The following is a 22,799-nucleotide window of genomic DNA, read 5'->3' on the forward strand; positions in this document are numbered from 1 at the left end:
GTTAGGGCTGTGCGGTGGGTCACAACAAGGGGACTAGCCCAGCTCTCAGGCCCGACCAGGTTGGAGGTTTCCATCCCTGCGCCACCAGCGTGCGCTGGCCCCACCTGGCCTCGATGTGCATGTAGCGGTGGCACCAATGCTCTCACTCCTGAGAATATCTGGTGGTGAGGTGCAGGCCAGGGAATGAAGATCGGGTCCATCAGAGGCAGTCTCGCACAATGAAAGCAGAGAACCAGGACTTGCGGACCCGGGAGTACAGAGGTATTGTACCCCTTCCCACTGCTGTGCTCTCCTCCCCTTTTAATCCTCTAATCTGGAATGCAATAGATGTCTTTCCCCTCATTTGAGCCAGACACGATGGGCAAACCTGAGGCAACATCAACATCTCAGCAAAATAAAATAGGCACATTTGCTAAGTCTGTTATGGGAGCACAGCGACCAGAGAATGAGCCTAGCACAAATAAGGCGAAGACTGCACATATCATTCTGGAAAGAATATTTTAAGCCATATGCAACACTTGAACGATCTTCGAAGCTCAGACTGGTGGGGTAGCTACTGAAGTGGACCTCCTTTGGCAGGACTTGAGAGAGATATCAGATCGAGTCAAGGAGGCACAAACTAGGATGTCCACAATGGAGGACTTGGTGCTAAAACTAAGCACAGGTATTACAAGGCTAAAAGAAATTACGGGCCACCATGAGTGCAGAGTAGAGGACATTGAAGGCAGGTCCCGAAGCAATAATATCTGATTTCTGTTGTGGCAGAGGGCTCGGAAGGTTTGAGCTTGGAGAAATTTCTGTCTAAAATCCTGGATGCCAGCAGACACCCTATCCTTGTGCTAGGCAATAGAGCAAGCGCACAAAGCCCTGGCCGTAAAGTTCCCCTGGAGCCCCGCCGAGGTCCATGAAAACATATTCTTTTATCTGCTTGGACTGACATGGAATTATTCGTTTTTCCTGCACGAGCCTGACCTCACTATAGACACCACACGATCAGTATCCCCTCTCCCCTTACCCAACCACCCCTGTCCAGTAGCAGCTGCTACTACACTCATATAGAAACATCTAGATTGGTACATATGGCGGATAAATACAAAATATATGGACTAGGAGATGAAGCCAGAAATTTGCTCTAGAATAGACCTAGAATTCAGACTGGAACCTAGCATCTGCAGTCCTGCGGGACACACTATATCAGATCTGACTCAGATAGCACAGGAATATGACCTATACTACAACTCCTTAGTTGTAGCCATGGTACCCCCTTTAGCTAAAAGTAATAATCCAATTTTTAAGGCTCTGATAATACCCAGACTTTCGGAAACTGATTCCCAGAATTTAAAATAACTCTTACAGGTTGATGAGATACTAGAAGCTCGTAATATCATACCCCCATCGAATACTCCTGGCATCAACTCCAAATCTAAGACATGCATACCATCTGATTCCTCTCCTTTAGCAATGTATAAGAGGCCTTTGAAGCAAGATTCTTACCATACGGCATAGGTGTTGCAATGATCTCTGTCATTTTAAAGCCGGAAGTATCTCCAAGGAATTGTGCTTCATATTGGATTATGTCCTTGATCAGTCTAGAGGTGAAGATTCTAGCTAAGGTCCTCACTAACAGGTGGATTGCAGAGATATCAGTTGGATACACCGAGATCATAATGGATTCATTCCTAGGCATACGCTGATTAAACATTGTCCTTGCAAGTTTGCACAATCCTGGGGATCATAGGAGTTTGGCTCTGGTATACTTTGAAAATGTTTTCGTTTCTGTAGATTGGCCTTTCATGTTTCAACTACTGGAGCGAATAAACTTTGTATCTCCCTTCAGGAGATACGACCAGGTTTTATACACAGACCCTTTGATGAGGGTTTGAGTAAACGAGCTCTCCCCCAACACCCTTTTGGTGTGCAGAAGAATGCAAGGCAGTGATGTCTCCTTTTGCCCCTCTTATTTCCAGTGACCATCAAGCCACTTGCAGAGTGGATCCAAAGGGATGCACTGATCAGTGGTTTTAGGTGCGAGACAGTGAGGGAGGACAGAATATCAGTCTATGCTGACGACATCCGTATCTGGGTCCCAGACCCAGAAACTCTATTCCCGGACTGATGTACATGCTAACGATACATGGCAAAAGCTTGGCCCTAACAATTAAATTGAATAAATCGATATATGTGCTGGTTGTTTTCCTAGCAACCATTGGCAAAGCCAGTAGCTCGCCTCTCGTTTTTAAAATGTAAGACCGATTGGCTTTGGCAATTCATATATTTTTTGTTTTCCTACTGCTCAGATCTGTCATGGCCTGACTCATTTAAAGCACTGCTTATGTCTTCCCTGAGGTCCTCCTCTTTAAATTTTGAACAATTTATGAAGCAACCCAAGCTTTTGAGCACCGTAGCTTCACTTTCATAAGTAAGTGTGCTTCCCATGTCGATTGACGTCAACCTGCTTACGGATATATATACGCATCAGCCATCCTGCATAAACATATGATAGCTGACTTCCATTATCTGTTTCTGAGGCAAGTGTCCATAAGTGGATGGATTGTATGAAAGCGTAACAGAACAAAACTTACAGAGCCCGTAGAAACCGTGACCATGAACGGTTTACATTGAATGTAATAGAAGATTCATGGAAACATGAGGGATCCTAGTACAAAGGGCCAGATGTATTAAGAAATGGTTGTAAAATACTGCTTCAATTTATATTTTGCGACCATTGTGGTAGTTTGAGAGCTGTATGTATTAATATGTCAGTTCGAAAATTGCTGATTCCTAGTGGGTCGCAGTTCGACATACCTCATGAAAATTAATGCAGTAGTTCGCAAATTGGGAATCGCAGCCATCACAGGGATGTCTGGGAGTGCTTTTAAAAAAAGTAATTTTTAAAAAATACAACCCATTTTCCCCACTCTTAAAAATTGTTTTTGTCCATATTCGCAAAGGAGATGGGGTCCCCTGGTGACCCCTTCCTGTTTGCAAACGACTTACCACCTCCTTTGAGGAAGTGGTAAAAGATTAATATCGGAATTTGATCACAAAACATTAATACATACCAATCTGATTTGGTATTTTGAAAGGATGCCCTAAACATGCCCCTTACAAATACCAAATCAGTTTTCGGTCGCAAACCAATCATGGTACGATTCTTCAAACTGGACTCTTTGCAACCAACCACAAAAATTCTTTGAACATCTGGCTCAAAGTTCAGAAAAGACATGAACTATTTTTGCTACCTCGTAAAACCCAAGTACCTTCCTTTAACAGTGCTATTTTCTAAGGAGTTTTTGGTAATTTCAACCATCTACAGCTGTAATTTTAACCCCCATCCGTTCGGGTTGCACAAATCCAATGCAATGTAAATGGCAGCAAGCATTAGCAACACTATAGTGTTGCAGAGTAAAAGGATGCATTTGCCAGTTAAACTTTAAAGGCAGATAAAGTAATTAATCAGAGAGCATTGCCTTGTTAGTCGCTGTATTGTGCCCATAGTAAGAGGTAAGATTCATCTCACTGGCACTCTCCCAGCTGCACCTGAATACTAAAAGGAATTTTAACATTAACAACACACAATGCGACCAGTTTATGCTCCCACACAGTGGGCACAATTTCAGCAGAGCTGTATTCAATCCCCTCATTCAATCAATGATATTTCCACCTCTTGCCCCAGATTTTCTCATGTTTACGGGAACTTCCCTGTGCCTCATAGATTGGCCACTCCAGTTGAGCACACCAGTCCACCCTCCTTCCTTCACTCTGCCTTCGTAGGGGCTTTCCTTTTGCGAGCAATATCTCACTTGGCCACCTGTGTCGTCACCCCAATAAAGATCTATTCTATCCTCATTCCGCCCAACTCGTCTTATAAGCCCAGCGGGGCGGCCCGGGTGGTGAGGTCTGTCCGGTGGACCAGGACCGCTGAGAGCTCCTTGTGGTGTGTGTCCTATGTGCTGTACTTAAACATTATACTCCTCCCCTATCCTCACCCAAAAGGGAGTCAGTCCCAGACAAGTACAGACCATGTGGAAGAAGTTTGCCTCTGCCAAGGAACAGCTGGAACACCGCGCCTGGGATAGCGTGATGGTCTCGTGAAATTGGCAAGGAGTCATATAGGCTATGTGCAAATAGTTGAGTTGGACCACTCGGAAATGCAAGGAGGTAGCCAGCTCCATAGAGGCCATTCTAGCTTTGCACCAGTCATCCTTCTCAAGAACTCCAACCTATGCCTCCCACTGCACATGCAACCCCGGGAAGCAGTACGGAGCATTGATGAGGAAAGAGCAATGAATATTAGAGATGGCTCCTTTGCCCGATTTGACTGTAAGCTCCTTAGCTTCAGGAGCGTTAAATAAATGCAGGGATCTGTGTGTCTGCAGAGATGTGTGCTGATAAGGCATGGCGCAGTTGCAGGTAGTGACAAAACTGTGTGCCGGAGAGCTGGTATTGCTGTTGCATTTCCAGAAACGTCAGAATAGATTCACTGCGCAATATATCCCCAAGGTGCTTGATCACTATTCTATCCCATTTCCCGAGTCCCTGCAGTCCAGCTTCATGGTGCAACCATGTCCCCTGCCAAAACGAGGTCTTCCCGGTCAGCCGAAGGTTCTATCCAATGACAACAGGGCCATACGAATACATTCAGGAGTTGTTCTGGAGGTTGGGATCCCATAGAGCAAGCCCAGGAGCCCTTCCAGACCCAGCATGGACAGTACTGCTCGGTAAGCAGGATCATCCCACCCCCAATTGTTAATCGTGGTTAGTTGTGCAGCTAAACAATAGCCATTCAGGTCTACCATACCCATAGTATGGGGAGTGACGGCCATTGGAAAAGCCTACTCTGTGTCGGGCTCCTGCCCAAATAATAGCAGCAACCCTTAATATAAGTGTCTGAAATCATCTACGGTGGGATTGGGTGGGGGAAATTCGAAAACAAGATTAGGAAGAGCTGCAGAATCCTCACTTTGAACAGGGAGGGCTATGCGGCCCAGGAGGTTCAAAGAATAACTTCTTTCCTAAGCACTGTAAATAACAGGTGTTACCATTACCCAATTCACCGACCACTTAAGGATGCATGGCTGAGTCAGCCCTGTTAAGATTCAAAATCAAGAAGATGACTTCTTTGTCAGCGGCAAGTGTTTGTTTATTCACTGAGCCATATTGCCAGCTAATAAGGCATCATATAGTACAAATCAAGGAAAGAGTCTGTTTGGGCGCAATAACTAGGATTCCAATGTGAAGAAAATGGTCAATAGAGATGGGGGGTGAGATTGAAGCACCCTGCAGGATCCAATGTCATCCCTGTTTATTGGAACAAACAGTACTCTGTATGGGAAGGTAGCCAGGAAAAAGAAGTTTAAATCCAATTCCCATATAAACAAGGTATGAACAAGATACGTCCTGAGTCAGCTCCAAGTTCAACTTGTCCAAACATATTTTCCAGGGTTCATCTTCTTCTAGATGGCAGAAGGTTGCACAGCATGGGGATCTAGAAAAGTCTTTAGCTCCCAAAAACTATTATCCCAGGTAGGTAACTTGTTTTATCCACACTACCAGACTCCTGGTTCAACTGCGGTCATATCTGGTTCCATGGGGGTGGGGTGGGGGTACGGGATATTCTCCCGTAACATCTGGCTAGTCATGGTTTGAAAAGCAAAGGTGCCCACGTCTGAATGGTTCCATGTATGTTCTAAGTGACTTTAAAACCACAGGTCGCACAAGCCAGAATATGAACCGACTTTATTCTTCTTCCTTTCAGATGGACCCTGTACAGAAAGCAGTGATCAGCCACACCTTTGGAGTCCCGTCACAGCTGAAGAAGAAGCAGTTTATCTCCTGCAATATCTGCCATCTTAGGTTCAACTCCTCGGTGAGTGGTAGCTCCAGGGCGGCTTGTACCATAACAGATCCATAGGAGGTGCTGGTTCTTCCATACTTGTGCTGAAGAACTACTTCCAAGAATGATCATCCTTAAAATAATATATTTGTGATTTCTTGCCTGTTGAACATGGAATCCTCTTTCAGATGCCTTTCTAAAAAACTAGTGCTATTGGTTAGGACGTGCTAATGTTTATTTCCACAGATACGATCATAATCGATATTTTATCATTAGATGCTCTGTATGCGCCACAAGTCGCAGGCAGAGTTTTTCCTCTTCCTGGTACTTGTAGTTTTGGATTTGCTGATATGATCGAGCTAGGTAGCAAGCATGTGTGTGGCACCTGATCAGTCTGGCGCCTGATACGTCCTGGGGGAATGTTACAAAGTGGTGTGATAGTACATTCCTGCGCATCACTCCACAAAGAGCAGAACATGGTTTGTAGGGAGAATACCTGCCACCGTGACACACTGTGTGAGAGGTCGCAGAGACCCTCAGCTGCTTGTGCTGTCGAGACATCACAGCTGACTTCTTCCTGAAACTAAAGCCTCTGAATACAAAATGTGTACAGAAACGCTTCCACAAAGGAGGTCCATTCCAAACTTGTTTCATATAAGGGGTGTGCAGAATTTGTTTTTGAGTAACTACATGAAAATTACATGAAATTATGTGTAATTATGCGAAATTCAAATCTACTGTACAGTAAAAACGATACCACGAAAAACATAAGTGAGGCGAGCAATAGCTACTCATGTTTTGCTTGGCTATTGCACACGCAATAACATTTTGACGCAAATGGTGTGTAAATGCACAATGTGGCATAATTGCGGGAATTTACAGTAATATTGAAACGCTAAGCTTCCAAAATTATACAGATTACACTTTAATATAAATTTCACCCAGGCCTACTTATTATCCACATTTGTCCCTCTGCCACACTGTTAGATGTGCAACATTTTATTGTAACTTGCTAAACCAGATATTTTAACAGGTGTCTCCAACTGGTCAGGAGGTAACAGACACCTTCAGAGTAGCTCACAGCCTTTTGTTAATTTCCCTTTTAAAGTTAAGGGAAGGCTGTGCTTATTTTGCATTATCATTAGGCTGTAGATAGCAGGGCCTGAAAATGTGCAGTGCTCAATCAGATTTGTGACCCAGGCTCGGGCACAGAGGTGAAGAGTTGATGCAGTGAAGTATTTAACTTGTAAGTAAAAGTACTTGTCAACTCAGTATTGGAGTCTGAGAACAAAATGATGTTTCTGAATGCTTTCATATGGTATAACATTAAAATGAAAAGTGACCTTAATGATTAAGTTAACAATTTTAAATTTCTCCGAATTCAAAATGTTGAGTTTAAAAACAGCAGGACTCTTGCCATATTTATAACTGAAAAATACAGTCTTTTTTTATGTAAATGGGAAAAATGTTAAGTGAAGAAAAATATTTATATGCAACAATAAGTCCTAATGTTTTTCTCCACTTTCAATTACGCCAGTTGCGTCCCAGTTGTGTCTTACTGCTTTATCAGGCATGTTTTTCACTTTAAACTCCTCCCATTTAAACAAATAGCTGTATTTTTCTGTTATAAATGTGGCTCCATGTCTACAGGCTAATGGGTGCAAGATTACCTGCCCAATTCTGCAAGACATTTTAGTTTTAGTCCATGCCACAGACCTGTCACCTTGGGCTAAAAACCGGAGTATGGATAATTGAAGGTAAGTAAACAATTTAATAATTAAAACGAATTTCGTAGCGCACCCTGCATCACATTTTGCGATGCAGGGCGCGCTACGAAATTCGTTTTATTAATTAAATTGTTTACTTACCTTCAATTATCCATACTCCGGTTTTTAGAGCCCCCCACCCTGCCCCTCCCCCACCCCGCCCCTCCCCCACCCCTCCTCTCTGCCCCACCGAAACACCCTCCACGGGCCGTGGCTGGTAGCCTGCATAGTGACAGTCCCCTGTTTCCACCTCTGGGCACAGGATTATAGGTTTAGTATTTCAGCTAGTTTAAGTCAACACTGATGTCGTATGCTGTGACTTTAGAGAACAGAGCTATTTCCAAGTATACAAAAATACATTTTCACCTGCTCAACTCCATCCCCCTCATATTGTTTCTCCTGACTTTTCACCAGTGGCCTAATAGGCTGACTGCTTAAAGTGACCTTAGCAAGTACCCTTATGGCAGGTATGAGATATCATATGAAAGAAAGTATATTGTCTCAGCTCAAATGAAGTGATTGCAATGCCATGCTCATTTCTGCCTGGAATTGTACTCACCTCACGCCTTTTGTTAGCCCTGCCCTCAAGTGGATACCATTTTCAGGATAAGAGGAAATACTTCCTCAGGGCCGGTTACCAGCGACCATCTGTTACTGGAAAGAATCTGTAATACCTTTCCCCATCCAAAAGATAAGTTAAGGAGACTCATTAGTGTCGTACCCTGCATGATGTCTGAGCTAAGTGTTGGTATGTATCAAAGGAGATTTCATTTGCAGCTGAATTGGTTGAATTGGAAGGCAAGTGGTGAAATCGGGGGACCAGAGAAAGCGCTCCACAGTGGAGGCTGAGTTTCACCCTTTTAGATTTTTAATGCACGGACCTCTGGGATAGTTTAGACTCCAAAATGTAGGTAGCCTGGAAAGGAATCGCATCACTTTGCTACGAATCTGTCATTTGTAAGCTTAGGAATGTTATTAGGATTAACTATAATTCATCATCAGAGACTGACTTGTTAGCCCTTTAACCTCCTCTGCTTGACTTCATCCAAACAATAAATCTGCCAGATGTTGAAGAATACTGAAGCCCCTACTCCCTGCCATAACAAAATCTTACCCAACATGCCTGCCCGAGATCAGAGAGAGATGCTTCCTATTCTGCTTGTTCTTTTGTTTTGATTGGTTTTTTTTGCTCCAGGACTGACGACACCAGTTTCCAACAGGACTGGGTGTCAGAGTCCAGCCAGTGAGGCCGCATATTAACAATACACAAATCAGACAGGTTTTGGAATACAAAGTTATCTCTTCGATCATAGAACTTACAGCCCCGTGTCTTGGAACAGTTATCCATCACATTAGCCAGATTTCATATGCTGATGCTGGGAAGAGCAAAGCTTCCTCATATGCTACAGACATATTTCAGAAGCTGAGGTAGGTATCCTTTAGTTTGCAGGAATTCTAGGCTCAGGAATGAAAGCTGTACCTGGAGCTACAGAGATCGTACAGGGGTATACTCAGCCGCAGCCCGTGCAGGTAAAAGTGGCAGGGCCTGGTGGGGCAGGATTTCGACAGAGGACAAGGGGAAATTAAATAAATAAATAATGTTCCCTCGTTGTCGTCTGTCGAAATTCCTCCCCACCGCTCTTACCTACACGGCTGTTGCCGCCTTGCCCTCACGGAGAATCACTTTCAATATAAGGAGACCCTGTACTTGCAACGCCATGGAACCTCGATGGGCAGTACATTTGCCCCGAGCGTGGCCGGTTTATATGTGAGCACTTTCGAAGGGACACATATTCATACAGAAACCAACCCTTACATTCGTCATATACTGCTCTGGAAGCGGTATATCGACGACATTCTGCTAATTTGGCAAGGAAACGCAGAAGAACTCAAGGATTTCCATACTTGGATAAACACAAAAGACAACTGCTTAAAGTTTACGTATAATGCAGACAAGAGGAGCCTAGACTTTCTGGATATCACGATTTATGCAGAAGCTGGATATCTACAAACGCGCACCTTTTTCAAAGAAACAGCAAAGAACAGTCTCCTATCCTTTAAGAGTTTTCATCCCCGTCCTCTGAGAGAGAATCTTCCCTACAGCCAGTTTCTTAGACTAAGGCGGAACTGTAGCAAGAACAATGAATATCGGGGCCAAGCAGAAGACCTGTGTAAAAAACGGAAAGATCGAGATTACCCGAAGCAAGTGGTAAATAAGTGCAAGAAACGAGCGCGTAACCAAAACAGAGAAGGCCTACTAGAGACAACAACAAAAACAGAACCAGAGAGCCTTACTACATATGTCACCACCTACAGTCCAGTAACTGACAAAGTCAAGAAGATCATCAACAAAAACTGGAAGATTCTCACATCCGGCACCCTGTCTTGGCCCAAACCAAGATTTGCCAACAGACGGAGCCGAAATCTAAAAGATATCTTGGTACATACAAGACCACCTCCCGTCAAACAACAGGAAAGAACAAATCTATGGGGGAATCCCCCGATCACTGGACATTACCCGTGCGGTTCATGCTCGGTTTGCAGTTTGACTCAGCCAACAAAAGAACTACAATTACTTCCCAATTTCAAATGGAAGATACGTAGACACACTAACTGTAACACCAGTCATGTAGTATATATGATAACCTGCCCTTGTCTCCTAAACTACATCGGCATGACGTGCAGGAAAGTTAAACAAAGGATTGGGGAACACCGGAGCAACGTAAAATGTAAAAAGAGTACAACTAAGATGGCCAGTCATTACCTAGAAAAGAACCACACAGTGGATGAACTTAATTGGGTCGTCCTTGAAACATTAGAGACAAAAGACAGTAATGCAGAAAGGATCCTTTATGAAAAGGAACAACGTTGGATACATCGATTGGGGACAGACACGAAAGGTCTGAATGATAATATTTCTTGGTTGAGTGTGCTGAGATAAGAACTGTAAAACTTACAAACAGAAGACGTCTTGGTATACACTTTAATCACTCACTTATGGAAGTATCAATATGACCATATACTTCTCTCACAGCTTAAAAAGCACTAATGTGGTCCTTTTAATATTTCAAATAGCCCATACAAAATTTCTGATTAAAGATATCTTCCTTTCCCAATTCCCCGTCTTTTTGTAGTGGTACTTTATCGTACACTCCGATATCCTACACAACAGCAGACCGCTAGTCCCTTTTCTATTACTTTAGACTCGGGACCTTAAGTGCGACCCGGAAGAGGAGCTCTGCTACTTCCGGGTCACAAGAGGCAGCTGAAGCGTTATGCAAGGCGCGAGGAGTGAAGCATTAGGTACTCGATTTCTACCCAACTCAGCAACAGAACCGCAAGTATTATCTTTTCCACCTTGCTAATATTTATACATTCCTCTACATCTAGCCCCCTCGAAGCCCTTGTCACACCCGAAGGAGGTGTAATTGACTTACACTTCAGGTATGCATTCTAGCGCGAATAAGCAAAACGGCATGGGCGTTTTTAGATCTTTCCGAAGCGCGCACGATATGAGCCGATTTTTTCAGAAATGTAAATGCCACAAAAAATGATTAACTAGATCTTGCACATAATTCATACTGCTATTGCATGTGACTTTACCACAGTACGTTTTTTATAAAGAGCCTAATGACATTGTATCTATAAAAGTGGTTAAGAGATTGAAAGGAGACATTTAAGCTCCACCTTGCCGTGCATGACTGTAGGACACACCATCACTACAAAACCCTCTTTTTGCATGGTACACGTTTGTTGGAGAAAGAGAGAGTTGACACTGCCAATTACTGGGGGCTATAAAGTATTGCCATTTTAAGTTGCATAAATGTGTGTTGTCAAGTAGTGATTTCACTACATTATGTGTCTCCCTTACCCCTTCTTTCCCTTTGTTTGTATATTATATCACATTTGATTTATAGGTACATCGCGACCTTGAAGAACAGAAACAGGTTGAAAATGTTCCCTTTTCTAAACACTTGCTTGCTAAAATTTAGTAAACCAGTATCACTCTCACGTACCACTATTGGTCCTGAAGAAAGCCCCTAAGTCCGAATCCCGGCAGAGGGCTGAAACATGTCGGCCATTTTAAATTTTTACTAATGCTCGTGCGTCCTGAAAACCTAATATTTTTCAATAGAACGCACAGACTTCGAGCATTCCCTCACGGGATTCACCCGAACCCAGATCTAATAAAATTCATTTTCTGGCTATCCGGGTGATTTTTAATACTTTTTTTGCACACTGTCCACATCACTGGGTCACTACTGTTTTTAACCAAGGGTAAGATCCTCCTGGTGGAGGCTGCATACCGAAACTAAGCCTATGATTATGCACACACCTGTATCAAGAGCGGAGAATCAAGATATACCGCTTACTACGCTACCCAACACGTGCATGAGGGTTTTTTATTGGAGACACTTTTGTGAGATCTCCTGCATACCCTGGTTCATGCAGGACAAGTGATCCTTCCCCACTTGATTTTTTGTGGCTGAGTATACTTCAGCCAGTAGTGACGACACCCATGCAATCCATGCATGCCTTCCTTATCAAGAAGTGCTATTGTGGTTTTGCGGGCTGAGACTAGCTTGACTCTTGTAGAAGCCTGACTTTTTAATTGTAGTTACAGAGCAACCTTTGTCCCTGTTCCTTGCACAGAGCGAGTGGCCTACCGACCTCATCCTCTTAAATTCTGCCGAAGACCGGCCTTATGTGGCCAGGCCCCTTTCAACATATTGTGTTCCTGGCTACCTCGAGATTGGGGTATAGTTAGATGGTAGTATATGCCAGTGGAATGTATGCACCGTATTTCTTAGTCAATGGAATCCATTTTGAATTGCCACTAAAAGCATGCTGTTCAAATGGAGGCTACAGGTAGCCTGCCAGGCTAGCATTAGGCATTTGTGTGGCAGCAGACTCAAAGTTTGAGAGGTGAGAGATAGGGTTGCTTTAGATGAGCAGAAGTGACAGGCTGCTGTGCCCTGCTTTTTGTTCTTTTTTAGCACTCTCCTTAAATTAGATGGATGGCGTGGGGGTGGGGTGTATGGAGGCAGCAGTCACATCTGAAGTTCAGGTTTAGCCTTGGTCAGAGATGCAGTTCTGAAACGGTTGATGAGTGTCAGGTTTGCAGCCTTCTCTCCTCTTTGTGAGGGTGTTGTGGGTTTCACCAGGAGGTACGCAGGGCTACCACCATCGCCTCTTGCTACCTGACGTCACTTTTGAAAGAAGAGGGATACACACATTGAGGGAGCCACCTATAACCAGCTATAGCACAGTACAAGTGGGATACATAAACCATGTCTGAGAAAGGAGTGTAAGAGATGGTCTGAAACTGCCAGTCAGTGTTTCAAGCCTTCTGTATGACCAGTGTAGGAAAAACCCAACCAGATGTTGGTGAAACTTGTGACCGCCAGGCCGGTTGTCGTCGAAAGTCAGCCTGTCATGGGTGAATGGACATCACCTGAAGAAGTCTGTGGCTATCACATGGAAGAAGCTGTGGGTCTTACTTGATAAAGGAGTGTGCCTAGCTTACGGAAAGAGAGGTGCTGGAGGTATTCCTGCAGGAGTCTGCACAGAGGAAGAAGATCAGCTGTAGCTTACTGGAAGAAGAGCTGGCCAGAAAAGCAGACTGACTTATGAAGCACATTTCAACTTGCACCAATTACCTGGCAGGTGCTGCTCGGAGATGTGGTTATCTCCCTGCCACTGCAGTGCATGGCCTTGGTTACCCACTCAATGGACTAGAGACATTTCTCAGCCCTCTTCCTTGCCTGCGAGCTATCGTAGTGGTACCCAACATGGAAAACAGAGACATTGCAGGAGCTGACTCTAGTCTGACTTAGTAGGTTTCCTTGTGTACTATGCTCCAGGCAAATTAGGCAGAGAAGTGCAACCAGATCCTAACATTGCGTCTGAGAACCAAACTATGCTTAAGAATCACATGACACCAAAATGAGACAACCTACTGCCATCTGCAGTTGTCGCTGCAACTCGACTGTCCTGGCACTGGATTGTGCACCCTGTGACCTTCCCCAGCCCCTCCTGCTTCATTGTGCCTGAGATCTTGGAGTGCAGGCTTCTGGGATCAAGTCTGAAACTCTAAGAACTCTTCTTAACTTGCTTTAAAATCCTTACGTTGACTGCCCACCTTTGTTTGGAGGGATGTTTTGCTTTGAGGGTGATCCGCATCGTGAACTGCCACTGCTCTGCTGTACAGCTGTGCCCTCTCTGGAACAGCCACTCTTGCCTGAAGGAATGTAGAGCTAGATGTCGACTTGAAATCGATGAAGAGGACCTCCTGATTGGGGTTCTGCTGCAGAACTCCTGGTAGAAACACCGGGCGTGAGCGCCCTCGAGCCTATGTGAGGCTGAACACATTATCCTTTGACTGAGAAAGCCACTAGATTAGTACACATGCACGGAAGACTGAGCTACAGTCCCAGACTCTGGGAACCTGCATATGTCCATTGTTTGCCTTTCAGTTGTTTATCATTCTCTCCTGTGCAATTGTATTAGTAGAACCTGTATACCTTGACCAATTGAGTAGATGGTGTAATAAAGTACTTTCTCTTTTTACAAAAACAAGGCACAGACTGGACAATCTTTGAGTGATATGTTGACTGTTCGGAATCTCTAACCCCATTCCACCTCCCTTACGAAGCCTTGGACTGCTCATCACACTATGTAAGAGCCAAGTGTTAAAGAGTGTCTTTAACCCATGTGCATGTCATCTTGTGCATAAAATCATAGGGTGTATTTACATTGGCCTCCAGCATGATGAACTGAGGCACAGAAGGTCCCACACTCAGCTGCCTGAGGGCTTGATGGGCCACTGGATACCATATATTTGAGAGTGAGCAGAGACATTCTTAGCTTTTGTAGCATTTGTTGCTCCGTCATACTGCTATCTCCTTGCCTTGTGGAGGGAGAACAGCAGCCTCTTTTTATTTAAATTTAGATCATAGCAATAGGCAAAGAGCCTGTGAGTGAAAAACACATGTATACTGGCAGTCTTTGTTTTGTTTATGTGGAACATGATGAGAGCAAAAAGGCACTATAATAGTTTAGATAAGCTGCAGCTGTAACAATCGGATTCCACTGACTAGTGAATGCTGGGCTGGCTTTGGATGAACATCCGGAGGATCACCTCTAGAGGGAGAATCCATGCCACATCCCAGATTGCTGTCTATCACTGTCCTCCCTGGTCAGGGCAGGTACAAGAGTTGGAGAAGACAGACTGACAGAGCTTCTCCTTCCTAATCACTGCACTCTTTCACTGCATAAAGTCAAAATAAAATCACAGAGTTGAGCATTGTCAGCACAAGCAAGCCTTGGTACCCTGATATAAATGCTGATTGTGCACACTGGCAGCCACTGGAATAAATCAAGCACTGCCTATTGAAATTAAGGAAAATCCCTTCTCCCGGGTGATGGAACCAGTTTTTCCTTCTGCTGGGTGCACAGACGAATGAGTCCAAGTTGGCAGAGAAATGAATATTTTCAGCTTCTTAAATCTCCATTTTGGATGTCTACAACAAAAACAGAGCTGTTGTGTCAGTCCTTTGTGTTGCCATCTGTTCCTTCTGTTTCTTACTCATCCCTACTTCCCCAACCCACTTCAGCCTTCCTGCTCCCAGACTCAAGGCAGCTGTTTAGTGCCCCCGGAGTTCGAGAGGTTTACATTCATACTGAGATGTGTATTCCAGTCACTGTGTGGCTATCAGACAAACAGGTTTTAATCCTGTGTGCTGTCAGGCAGCACAAAGTACCCTTTTAAAAGTTCTTTTTACACTACGTTTTTCAAAAATCTACTATTATCATAGAGTTAGATTGTAATAAGTGAATTGAATTACTCTACTACCATTTCCATGGGCTGAGTTCTGAAAATCGATTTGTATTCCTGATCAGACTTGTTTATGTTAAAAGTAGTTTGACCTACAAAGTGACAAATATATTTTGGCAACTGTTCACTGTGGGGCATACCTTTTAATTATATAGGGGTATACCTTTTATCTGTTAAGCAACCAATCAGTCAATCAATCAAATGCTTGTAAAGTGCGGCTACTCACCCGTAAGGGTCTCAAGGTCTTTAGGAGGGAAGGGGGTGGTACGGTGGAGTTGCTGATCCATCTAGGCACTGTGGTTCAATCAAAGAGCCAGGTCTTGAGGTCCTTCCTGAATTAGGGCAGAAATGGTGATTGCTTGAAGTGGAGAGGCATGGTGTACCAGGCCTTAGCGGCGAGGTAGGAGAAGGATCTTCCTCTGGCCCAGGTCTTACAAATCTGTTGGAGGGTAGCCAGGGCCTGATGAGCGGAGCGGAGGTGTCTGGTGGGTGCATGCAATGAGAGGCGGTGGTTGAGGGATGCAGCTCCCGCGTCGTGGAGCGTTTTGTAGGCGTGTGTGAGGAGCTTGAAGGTGACCGTTTTGTTGACTGGGAGCCAATGGAGTTCTCTCAGGTGTTCAGTGATGTGGCTGTGGTGCGGGATGTTGAGTGTTGAGAGTCTGTTGGTGTTTTGAATGCTTCAGTTTCTTGAGAAGTTACAAGCGTAGAGTGCGTTGCTCTTGTTGTTGTCGAGTCTGCTGCTGATGACCGCGTAGGTGACCATCTTTCTGGGCTCGGTGGGGATCCACCTGAAAATGTTTTGAAGCGCATGAAAGCAGGATGAAGAGACAGCGTTGATCTGGCAGTTCATGGTGAGCGAGGAGTCCAGTATGATGCTGAGGTTTCGTGAGTGGTACATGGGTGTGTGGCGTGTTCCTAGTGTGGCGGGCCACCAGGAGTCGACAAAGCGGAGGGGGTGGGGCCTAGGATGAGGAGTTCAGTTTTGTCTGAGTTGAGTTTGAGGCAGATTTCTCTCATCCATGTGGCGACGGCCTTCATCCCATTGTAGAAGTTGCTCCTGGCGACTGTGGGTTCATTGGTGAGTGCGAGGATCAGCTGGGTGTCGTTGACGTAGGAGACAATGTTGAGTCCATGGTTCCTGACAATGGCTGTGAGCGGGGCCATGTAGAGGTTGAAGAGTATGGGGCTCAGGGAGGAGCAGTGAGGCACCCTCCAGCTGATCTCCGTGAATTCTGAGAGGAACAGTGGTAGCCTGACTCTGTGCATTTGACCGGTGACAAAGAAGCGGATCCACTCCAGGGCTTTATCGTCGATTCCGGCGTCGTCGAGTCTTGTGCATAGGGTAGTGGGATACAGTGTCGAAGGCGGCCGAGAGGTCCAGGTGGATGAGGGCTTCTATTGTGCCTTGGTCGAGGAGGAAGCGGATTTGGTCTGTAGCAGCGAGGAGGATGGTCTTGGTGCTCTAGTTGCTTCGGAAGCTTGATTGGGAGAGTTCTAGGACGTGGTTGGCTTCGATGAACTCGGCTAGTTGGGTGTTGATGGCTTTCTCAATGGCCTTGGCTGGGAAGGGGAGCATGGAGATGGGTCTGAAGTTCTTCAGATCTGCCGGGTTGGCGGGAGGCTTTTTCAGCAGGAGGGTGATGTGTGCGTGTTTCCAATCTTCAGGGAAGATGGCGGTCTCGATGGAGCAGTTGATTGTGCAGCGGAGCTCAGGGGTGATGGAGCTGGTAGCTCTGTGGAAGAGGTGGTGCAGGCAGGGATACGAGGGGGCTCCGGAGTGGATGCTCATCATGATTCTGAGGGTGTTGTCTGTGTTGAGAGGGTCTAGTTGAGCAAGATCTGGTGGGGGGCAGCGTCGTTGGTGCGGTGGTGGTGGGTGTGGTGGGAGGGTCTTTGGTGTCAATGCTGTCGTAGATCTGCTTGATCTTGTGCTGAAAGAAGGTGCTGAGCTTGTTGCCTAGGTCTTGGGTGGGTGGGATGTCTGTAGTCTTGGTGTTGGGCTTGGCGAACTCCTTGACTACAGGCGAAGAGTTCCTTGCTGTTGTGCATGTTGGCATTGATTCTTTCTTGAAGGGCCATTTTCTTTGTTGTTTTGAGGAGGATGTGATGTGTGGTGATGACGGATTTGAAGGCTGCATGGGCTTCTGTTTTGTTGCTCCTCCATCTCTTCTCAAGCCGCCTGCAGGTGTGCCTAGACTCCTTAAGGGCGGGAGTGAACCATATTGCTTTCTTAGAGTGTTGCTTGCTGGGGGCATTCATTAGGGGAGCCAGAGTCTTGGAAGAGTTGGAGATCCATCAGTGGAGGTTTCGTGCTGAGGCGTTGGCATCTGTGGATATCGGCAGAGGACTTTTGCTGAGGGAGGTGGTGAGATGTTCTTCAGTAACCTTATTCCAGCTTCTGCAGGGGAAGTGGTGGGCGTGGTGGTGTACGTTGGGTTTGGTGAAGGAGAAGTGGATGCTGCGGTGGTCAGCCCTGGAGAGCTTGGAGGAGTGGCTGGAGGTAATGTTGTCACTAGCAGAGAAGACGGGGTCGAGCGTGTTTCCTGCTGAGTGCGTTGGAGAGGTGATTCGTTGCTTGAGTCCTGTGGTGGTGAGGTTCTCAAGTAGTGATACAGTGTTCTGGTCTTTGGGGTTATCCAAGTGAAAATTGAGGTCACAGAGTAGGATGTAATTAATATATGCGAGAGCGTGAGGTGTGATGAAATCGAGGACGGCATCCCTTAAGGGTGGACAGGGAGCGGGCGGTCTGTAGATGAGGGTCCTGCAGAGGGTGGTGTTCGTGCTGGTCTGATCTGGAAGTGGAGGTGCTCCATGCTGGTCATCTGAGTAGGTGATCAGTCGGAGGGTGTCTTTTGTGAACAATGGCGATTCCTCCCCATGGTTGGTTGGTGTGGTCCTTACAAATGATCCTTTAGCCGCAGGGGATGGCGATCGCGATGTCCGGGGCTGAGCTTGGATTCATCCAGGTTTCCGTGAGGAAGGAGATTTCGGGGGAGACGGAGTCAAGTAGGTCCCAGTTCTGTGCAGTGTGTTTGCGGAGGGAGAGAGTGTTGGGTAGTATACAGCTGAGGCGGTGGGGTCTTGTCTTGGTCGGTCAAGTAGTGGAAGGTGCAGTGGTGGGTTATGGTGCAGTGGCTGTGGCGGCAGGAGAAGGGGCCATGGGTGTCGTATGGTGCCACGAGGCGACCGGCTGTGTGGCATCCAGGGTTGAGGGCATGGAGGGTGCTGGCGTCGTAGCAGTGGAGGGTCCGAGGACCAGGGTCCATGGCACAGGGTGTGGTCCAGGCGCAGACGGGCTTGCCTTTGGCGCGCCTTCGGTGCAGCAGGAGCGTGGCTACCATTAAGTATTGTGCAGGGGAGAGTTGGGAGGCGGGAAACACGGGGAGCAGGAAAGTGGCACTGGAGGAGTTCAGGCTGCGGGCAGGGGCGTATCAAACGCCCCCGCAGCCTCCGCGGTGCGGGGGAGCCCCACTCTCTTCACTAAATGAAGGGGGGCCCCGGGGCCCCCCTCAGCACTTTGGTGAGAGATGTGAGAGAGGCTTGCTTTGCGCTGAAGCAAGCCTCTCTCCCTCTGAAGCAGGTGCAGGCTGCCTGCAGCTCTGAGCCCCTGCCCCATCCCTCTGACTGAAGAGAAACAAAGTATCAACATACATTGTTTTTCTTCAGTCAGAGGTGGCAGGCCCGGAAAGAGGAAGGGGGTGGGGGGCCCAGAGAGCAGGAGGCAGCATACAGCACTGCTGGGACCCTGACATGGGTTGGATGGGGGCCCAGAGAGCAGGAGGCAGCACAGAGCACTGCTGGGACCCTGACAAGGGTGGGGGCCCAGAGAGCAGGAGGCAGCACAGAGCACTGCTGTGACCCTGATAAGGGTGGGGGTGGGGGCCCAGAGACAGCAGGAGGCAGCACAGAGCACTGCTGGGACCCTGACAAGGGTGGGGTGGGGCCCCATAGAACAGGAGGCAGAACAGAGCACTGCTGGGACCCTGACAAGGGTGGGGTGGGGGCCCAGAGACAGCAGGAGGCAGCACAGAGCACTGCTGGGACCCTGACACGGGTGGGGTGGGGGCCCCAGAGAGCAAGAGGCAGCACGGAGCACTGCTCAGGACCCTGACAAGGGTGGGATGGGGGCCCCAGAGAGCAGGAGGCAGCATAGAGCACTGCAGGGACACTGACAAGGGTGGGGTGGGGGCCCCAGAGAGCAGGAGGCAGCACAGAGCACTGCTGGGTACCCTGACAAGGGTGGGGCGGGGGCCCCAGAGAGCAGGAGGCAGCACAGAGCACTGCTCAGGACCCTGACAAGGGTGGGAGTGGGGGCCCCCAGAGAGAGCATTCTCCAGGGCAAAGCTCATATGAGAAGGGATGAGGCAGCAAAATGGTGCCCTCAGGTAAGCACTCTTGTTAGAAGGCACCATGTGGGGGTCCGCAGGCGGGGGGGGGGGCAAGGGGTGCCGAGAAGGGTGCAAGGCAGAGGGGAGAAGGGTGCAAGGTAGAGAGGAGAAGAGTGCAAGTCAGAAAGGAGATGGGTGCAAGGAAGAGAAGGGTGCAAGGCAGAGGGGAGAAGGGTGCAAGGCAGAGAGGAGATAGGTGCAAGGTAGAGAGGAGAAGGGTTCAAGGCAGAGGGGAGAAGGGTGCAAAGGGGAAGGGAGAAGGGTGCAAGGCAGAGGGGAGAAGGGTGCAAGGCGGAGGGGAGAAGGGTGCAAGGTAGAGAGGAGAAGGGTGCAAGGCAGAGAGGAGATGGGTGCAGGGTAGAGAAGGGTGCAAGGCGGAAGGGAGAAGGGTGCAAGGCAGAGAGGAGATGGGTGCAAGGTAGAAAGCAGAAGGGTTCAAGACAGAGGGGAGAAGGGTGCAACGGGGAGGGGAGAAGGGTGCAAGGCAGAGGGGAGAAGGGTGCAAGTCAGAGGGGAGAAGTGTGCAAGGCAGAGGGGAGAAGTGTGCAAGGCAGAGGGGAGATGGGTGCACGGTGGAGGGGAGAAGGGTGCAAGGCAGAGGGGAGATGGGTGCAAGGTAGAAAAGGGTGCAAGGCGGAGGGGGATAAGGGTGCAAGGGGGAGGGTGAGAAGGGTGCAAGCGGGGGGGTGAGAAGGGTGCAAGCGGGAGGGTGAGAAGAGTGCAAAGGGGTTGGTGATGAAGTTTAAAGTGTACACCCCCCCTGGAAACATTTCTGCGGACGCCCATGGCAACGCACACTACTTTGTGAGAGAGTGGAGAGAGAGAGAGAGATAGAGTGGAGTGAGAGAGTCAAGTCAAGTCAAGGGTAAGTTTATTTAGATCGTAATCTTTAAACCAATATACAATATACAATACTATATGCATTAAATATATTATCTATTGACAACGGTTCAAACAAAACGCTCGTTAAAATCTCATTTCTTAAAAGAAGGGTGCAAATGGAGTTCTCCCAGTCATATGACATTTGGAGAGAGGTGCCCGTATTAACAATTGCTCCAAATAATTTTTGTCCTAATAAAATTCATAAAACCGGTTTTCTCTAGACATATTTCTATCTAAAACATTGAAACCTATTCCTAACTTATTATAAGACTCTGTACAACCTTTATAAATTTCCCAAGTGCAATTGCAATATCAATGCTTGGAAGTTCGGTAATTAGCTCAAGTGCTTGTCTCCTATGTCTTATATCATATTTTATAAATATTGGACGCAGCCAAAGTTTACGCTGTTCAAAAATATTTATACAGTCCAACAAAAAGTGCACGGTATCCCCTTTTGTACCCAACCTGCATTTACAGTGCCCATTTGGGTCCAGTATTTTGGTTTTGAATTCTTTGTTTGATATCCATGGGTTAATCCCAATGCGTAATCTTAGGATCTCTTGTCTATACCACGGGTTAGGCAACAGATCCAAAGAAGGGAACCAGGTTTCCTTTCCCCATGCGTTCATCATAAAATCCACTGATATTTTCTTTTCAAGATATTCCCTGTCCATGCTTCTAGTAACAGCTTGGCCATTGGATCTTAGTTCATGTTTTGTGCACTCTATTGTTAGTAGGTCCCGGAATATATCCACTTTTATATTTCCGCAGGCTAGTAACATTCTCTTCCTACACATTTTTGCCCAATTTAGGTCACTTTGTTGTATTTCATTTCGGCACCACTGTGCAACTTTTTGATCGTTTCCAAGGCGATTCCAAAATCTAATTACTGCACATTGTGCCTGGACCCCCCAAGCAGTTGTCCCTAGCTCCGTTCTTATGGCTTGCACCATTGCCGATTGGGGTAGGGACAAGAGCTTTTTCAAGCATTTTCCTTCCTCTAAGTCCCAGACTCCCTTACCGCTCATATAAAGGATCTCTGCTCCATAAAGGACTTGTGGTGGAATCATCGCATTAAAAGCTTTCAATAGTGGTCGATGCGACTTGTCCCCATAATCCCGGTTAAACATTTTTAACCCAGCAATTGAGGTTTGTGACTTCGCTTTTTGGGCTTCAAGGTGTGTTTGCCAATTTAATTTTTGGTCGAACCACACCCCTAGGTATCAATATTCATTTACAGGTTCTAATTTAGTGAGAGAGAGAGTGGAGTGAGAGAGAGAGTGGAGTGAGAGAGAGTGGAGTGAGTGAGTGAGAGTGGAGTGAGTGAGAGTGGAGTGAGAGAGAGTGAGAGAGAGTGGAGAGAGAGGAGAGATAGAGTGGAGGGAGAGTGGAGAGAGAGTAGAGAGAGACTGTGGAGAGAGACTGGAGAGCGAGAGAGACTGGAGAGAGAGAGTGTAGCGAGGGAGTGTAGCGAGGGAGTGTAGCGAGAGAGTGGAGAGAGAGAGTGGGGAGAGAGAGTGGAGAGAGAGAGTGGAGAGAGAGTGGAGAGAGAGTGGAGAGAGAGAGTGGAGAGAGAGAGTGGAGAGAGAGAGAGAGTGGAGAGAGAGAGAGTGGAGAGAGAGAGAGTGGAGAGAGAGAGAGAGAGAGAGAGAGAGAGAGAGTGGAGAGAGAGTGTGGAGAGAGAGTGGCGAGAGAGAGTGGAAAGAGAGAGAGAGTGGAGAGAGAGAGAGAGTAGAGAGAGAGAGTGGAGAGGAGAGAGAGAGTGGTGAGGAGAGAGAGAGAGGAGAGAGAGAGTGAGAGAGAGAGAGAGTAGAGAGAGAGAGGAGAGAGAGAGAGTGAGAGAGAGAGAGAGAGTAGAAAGAGAGAGAGAGAGAGAGCGAGAGAGTGAGAGAGAGGGGGTGTGGACAGAGAGAGAGTGGACAGAGAGAGAGTGGAGAGAGAGAGTGGAGAGAGAGAGCAGAGAGAGTGGAGAGAGAGAGTAGAAAGAGAGAAGGGAGAGTAGAGACAGAGAAGGGAGAGAGAGAGTGGGGATAGAGTGGAGGGAGACAGTGGAGAGAGAGTAGAGCGAGTGAGAGACAGTGGAGAGACAG

The 22,799-nt window shown here is 46.9% G+C and overlaps 1 protein-coding gene across 7 annotated transcripts in view; it reads left to right on the forward strand.

Annotated features, from left to right (window-relative positions):
* The window catches only part of ZNF385C (zinc finger protein 385C), a 1,559,117-nt gene that overhangs the window by 1,425,467 nt on the left and 110,851 nt on the right, over positions 1-22,799 (forward strand). For all 7 annotated transcript variants that reach the window (XM_078645422.1, XM_078645418.1, XM_078645425.1 and 4 more), the window contains one exon: positions 5,759-5,869. In XM_078645422.1, coding sequence (XP_078501548.1) covers positions 5,759-5,869 — 111 coding nt within the window. The remainder of the gene's footprint in view (positions 1-5,758; positions 5,870-22,799) is intronic.

The sequence above is a fragment of the Lissotriton helveticus genome, chromosome 5_1, assembly GCF_964261635.1.
Source record: "Lissotriton helveticus chromosome 5_1, aLisHel1.1, whole genome shotgun sequence".
Lineage (NCBI taxonomy): Eukaryota > Metazoa > Chordata > Amphibia > Caudata > Salamandridae > Lissotriton > Lissotriton helveticus.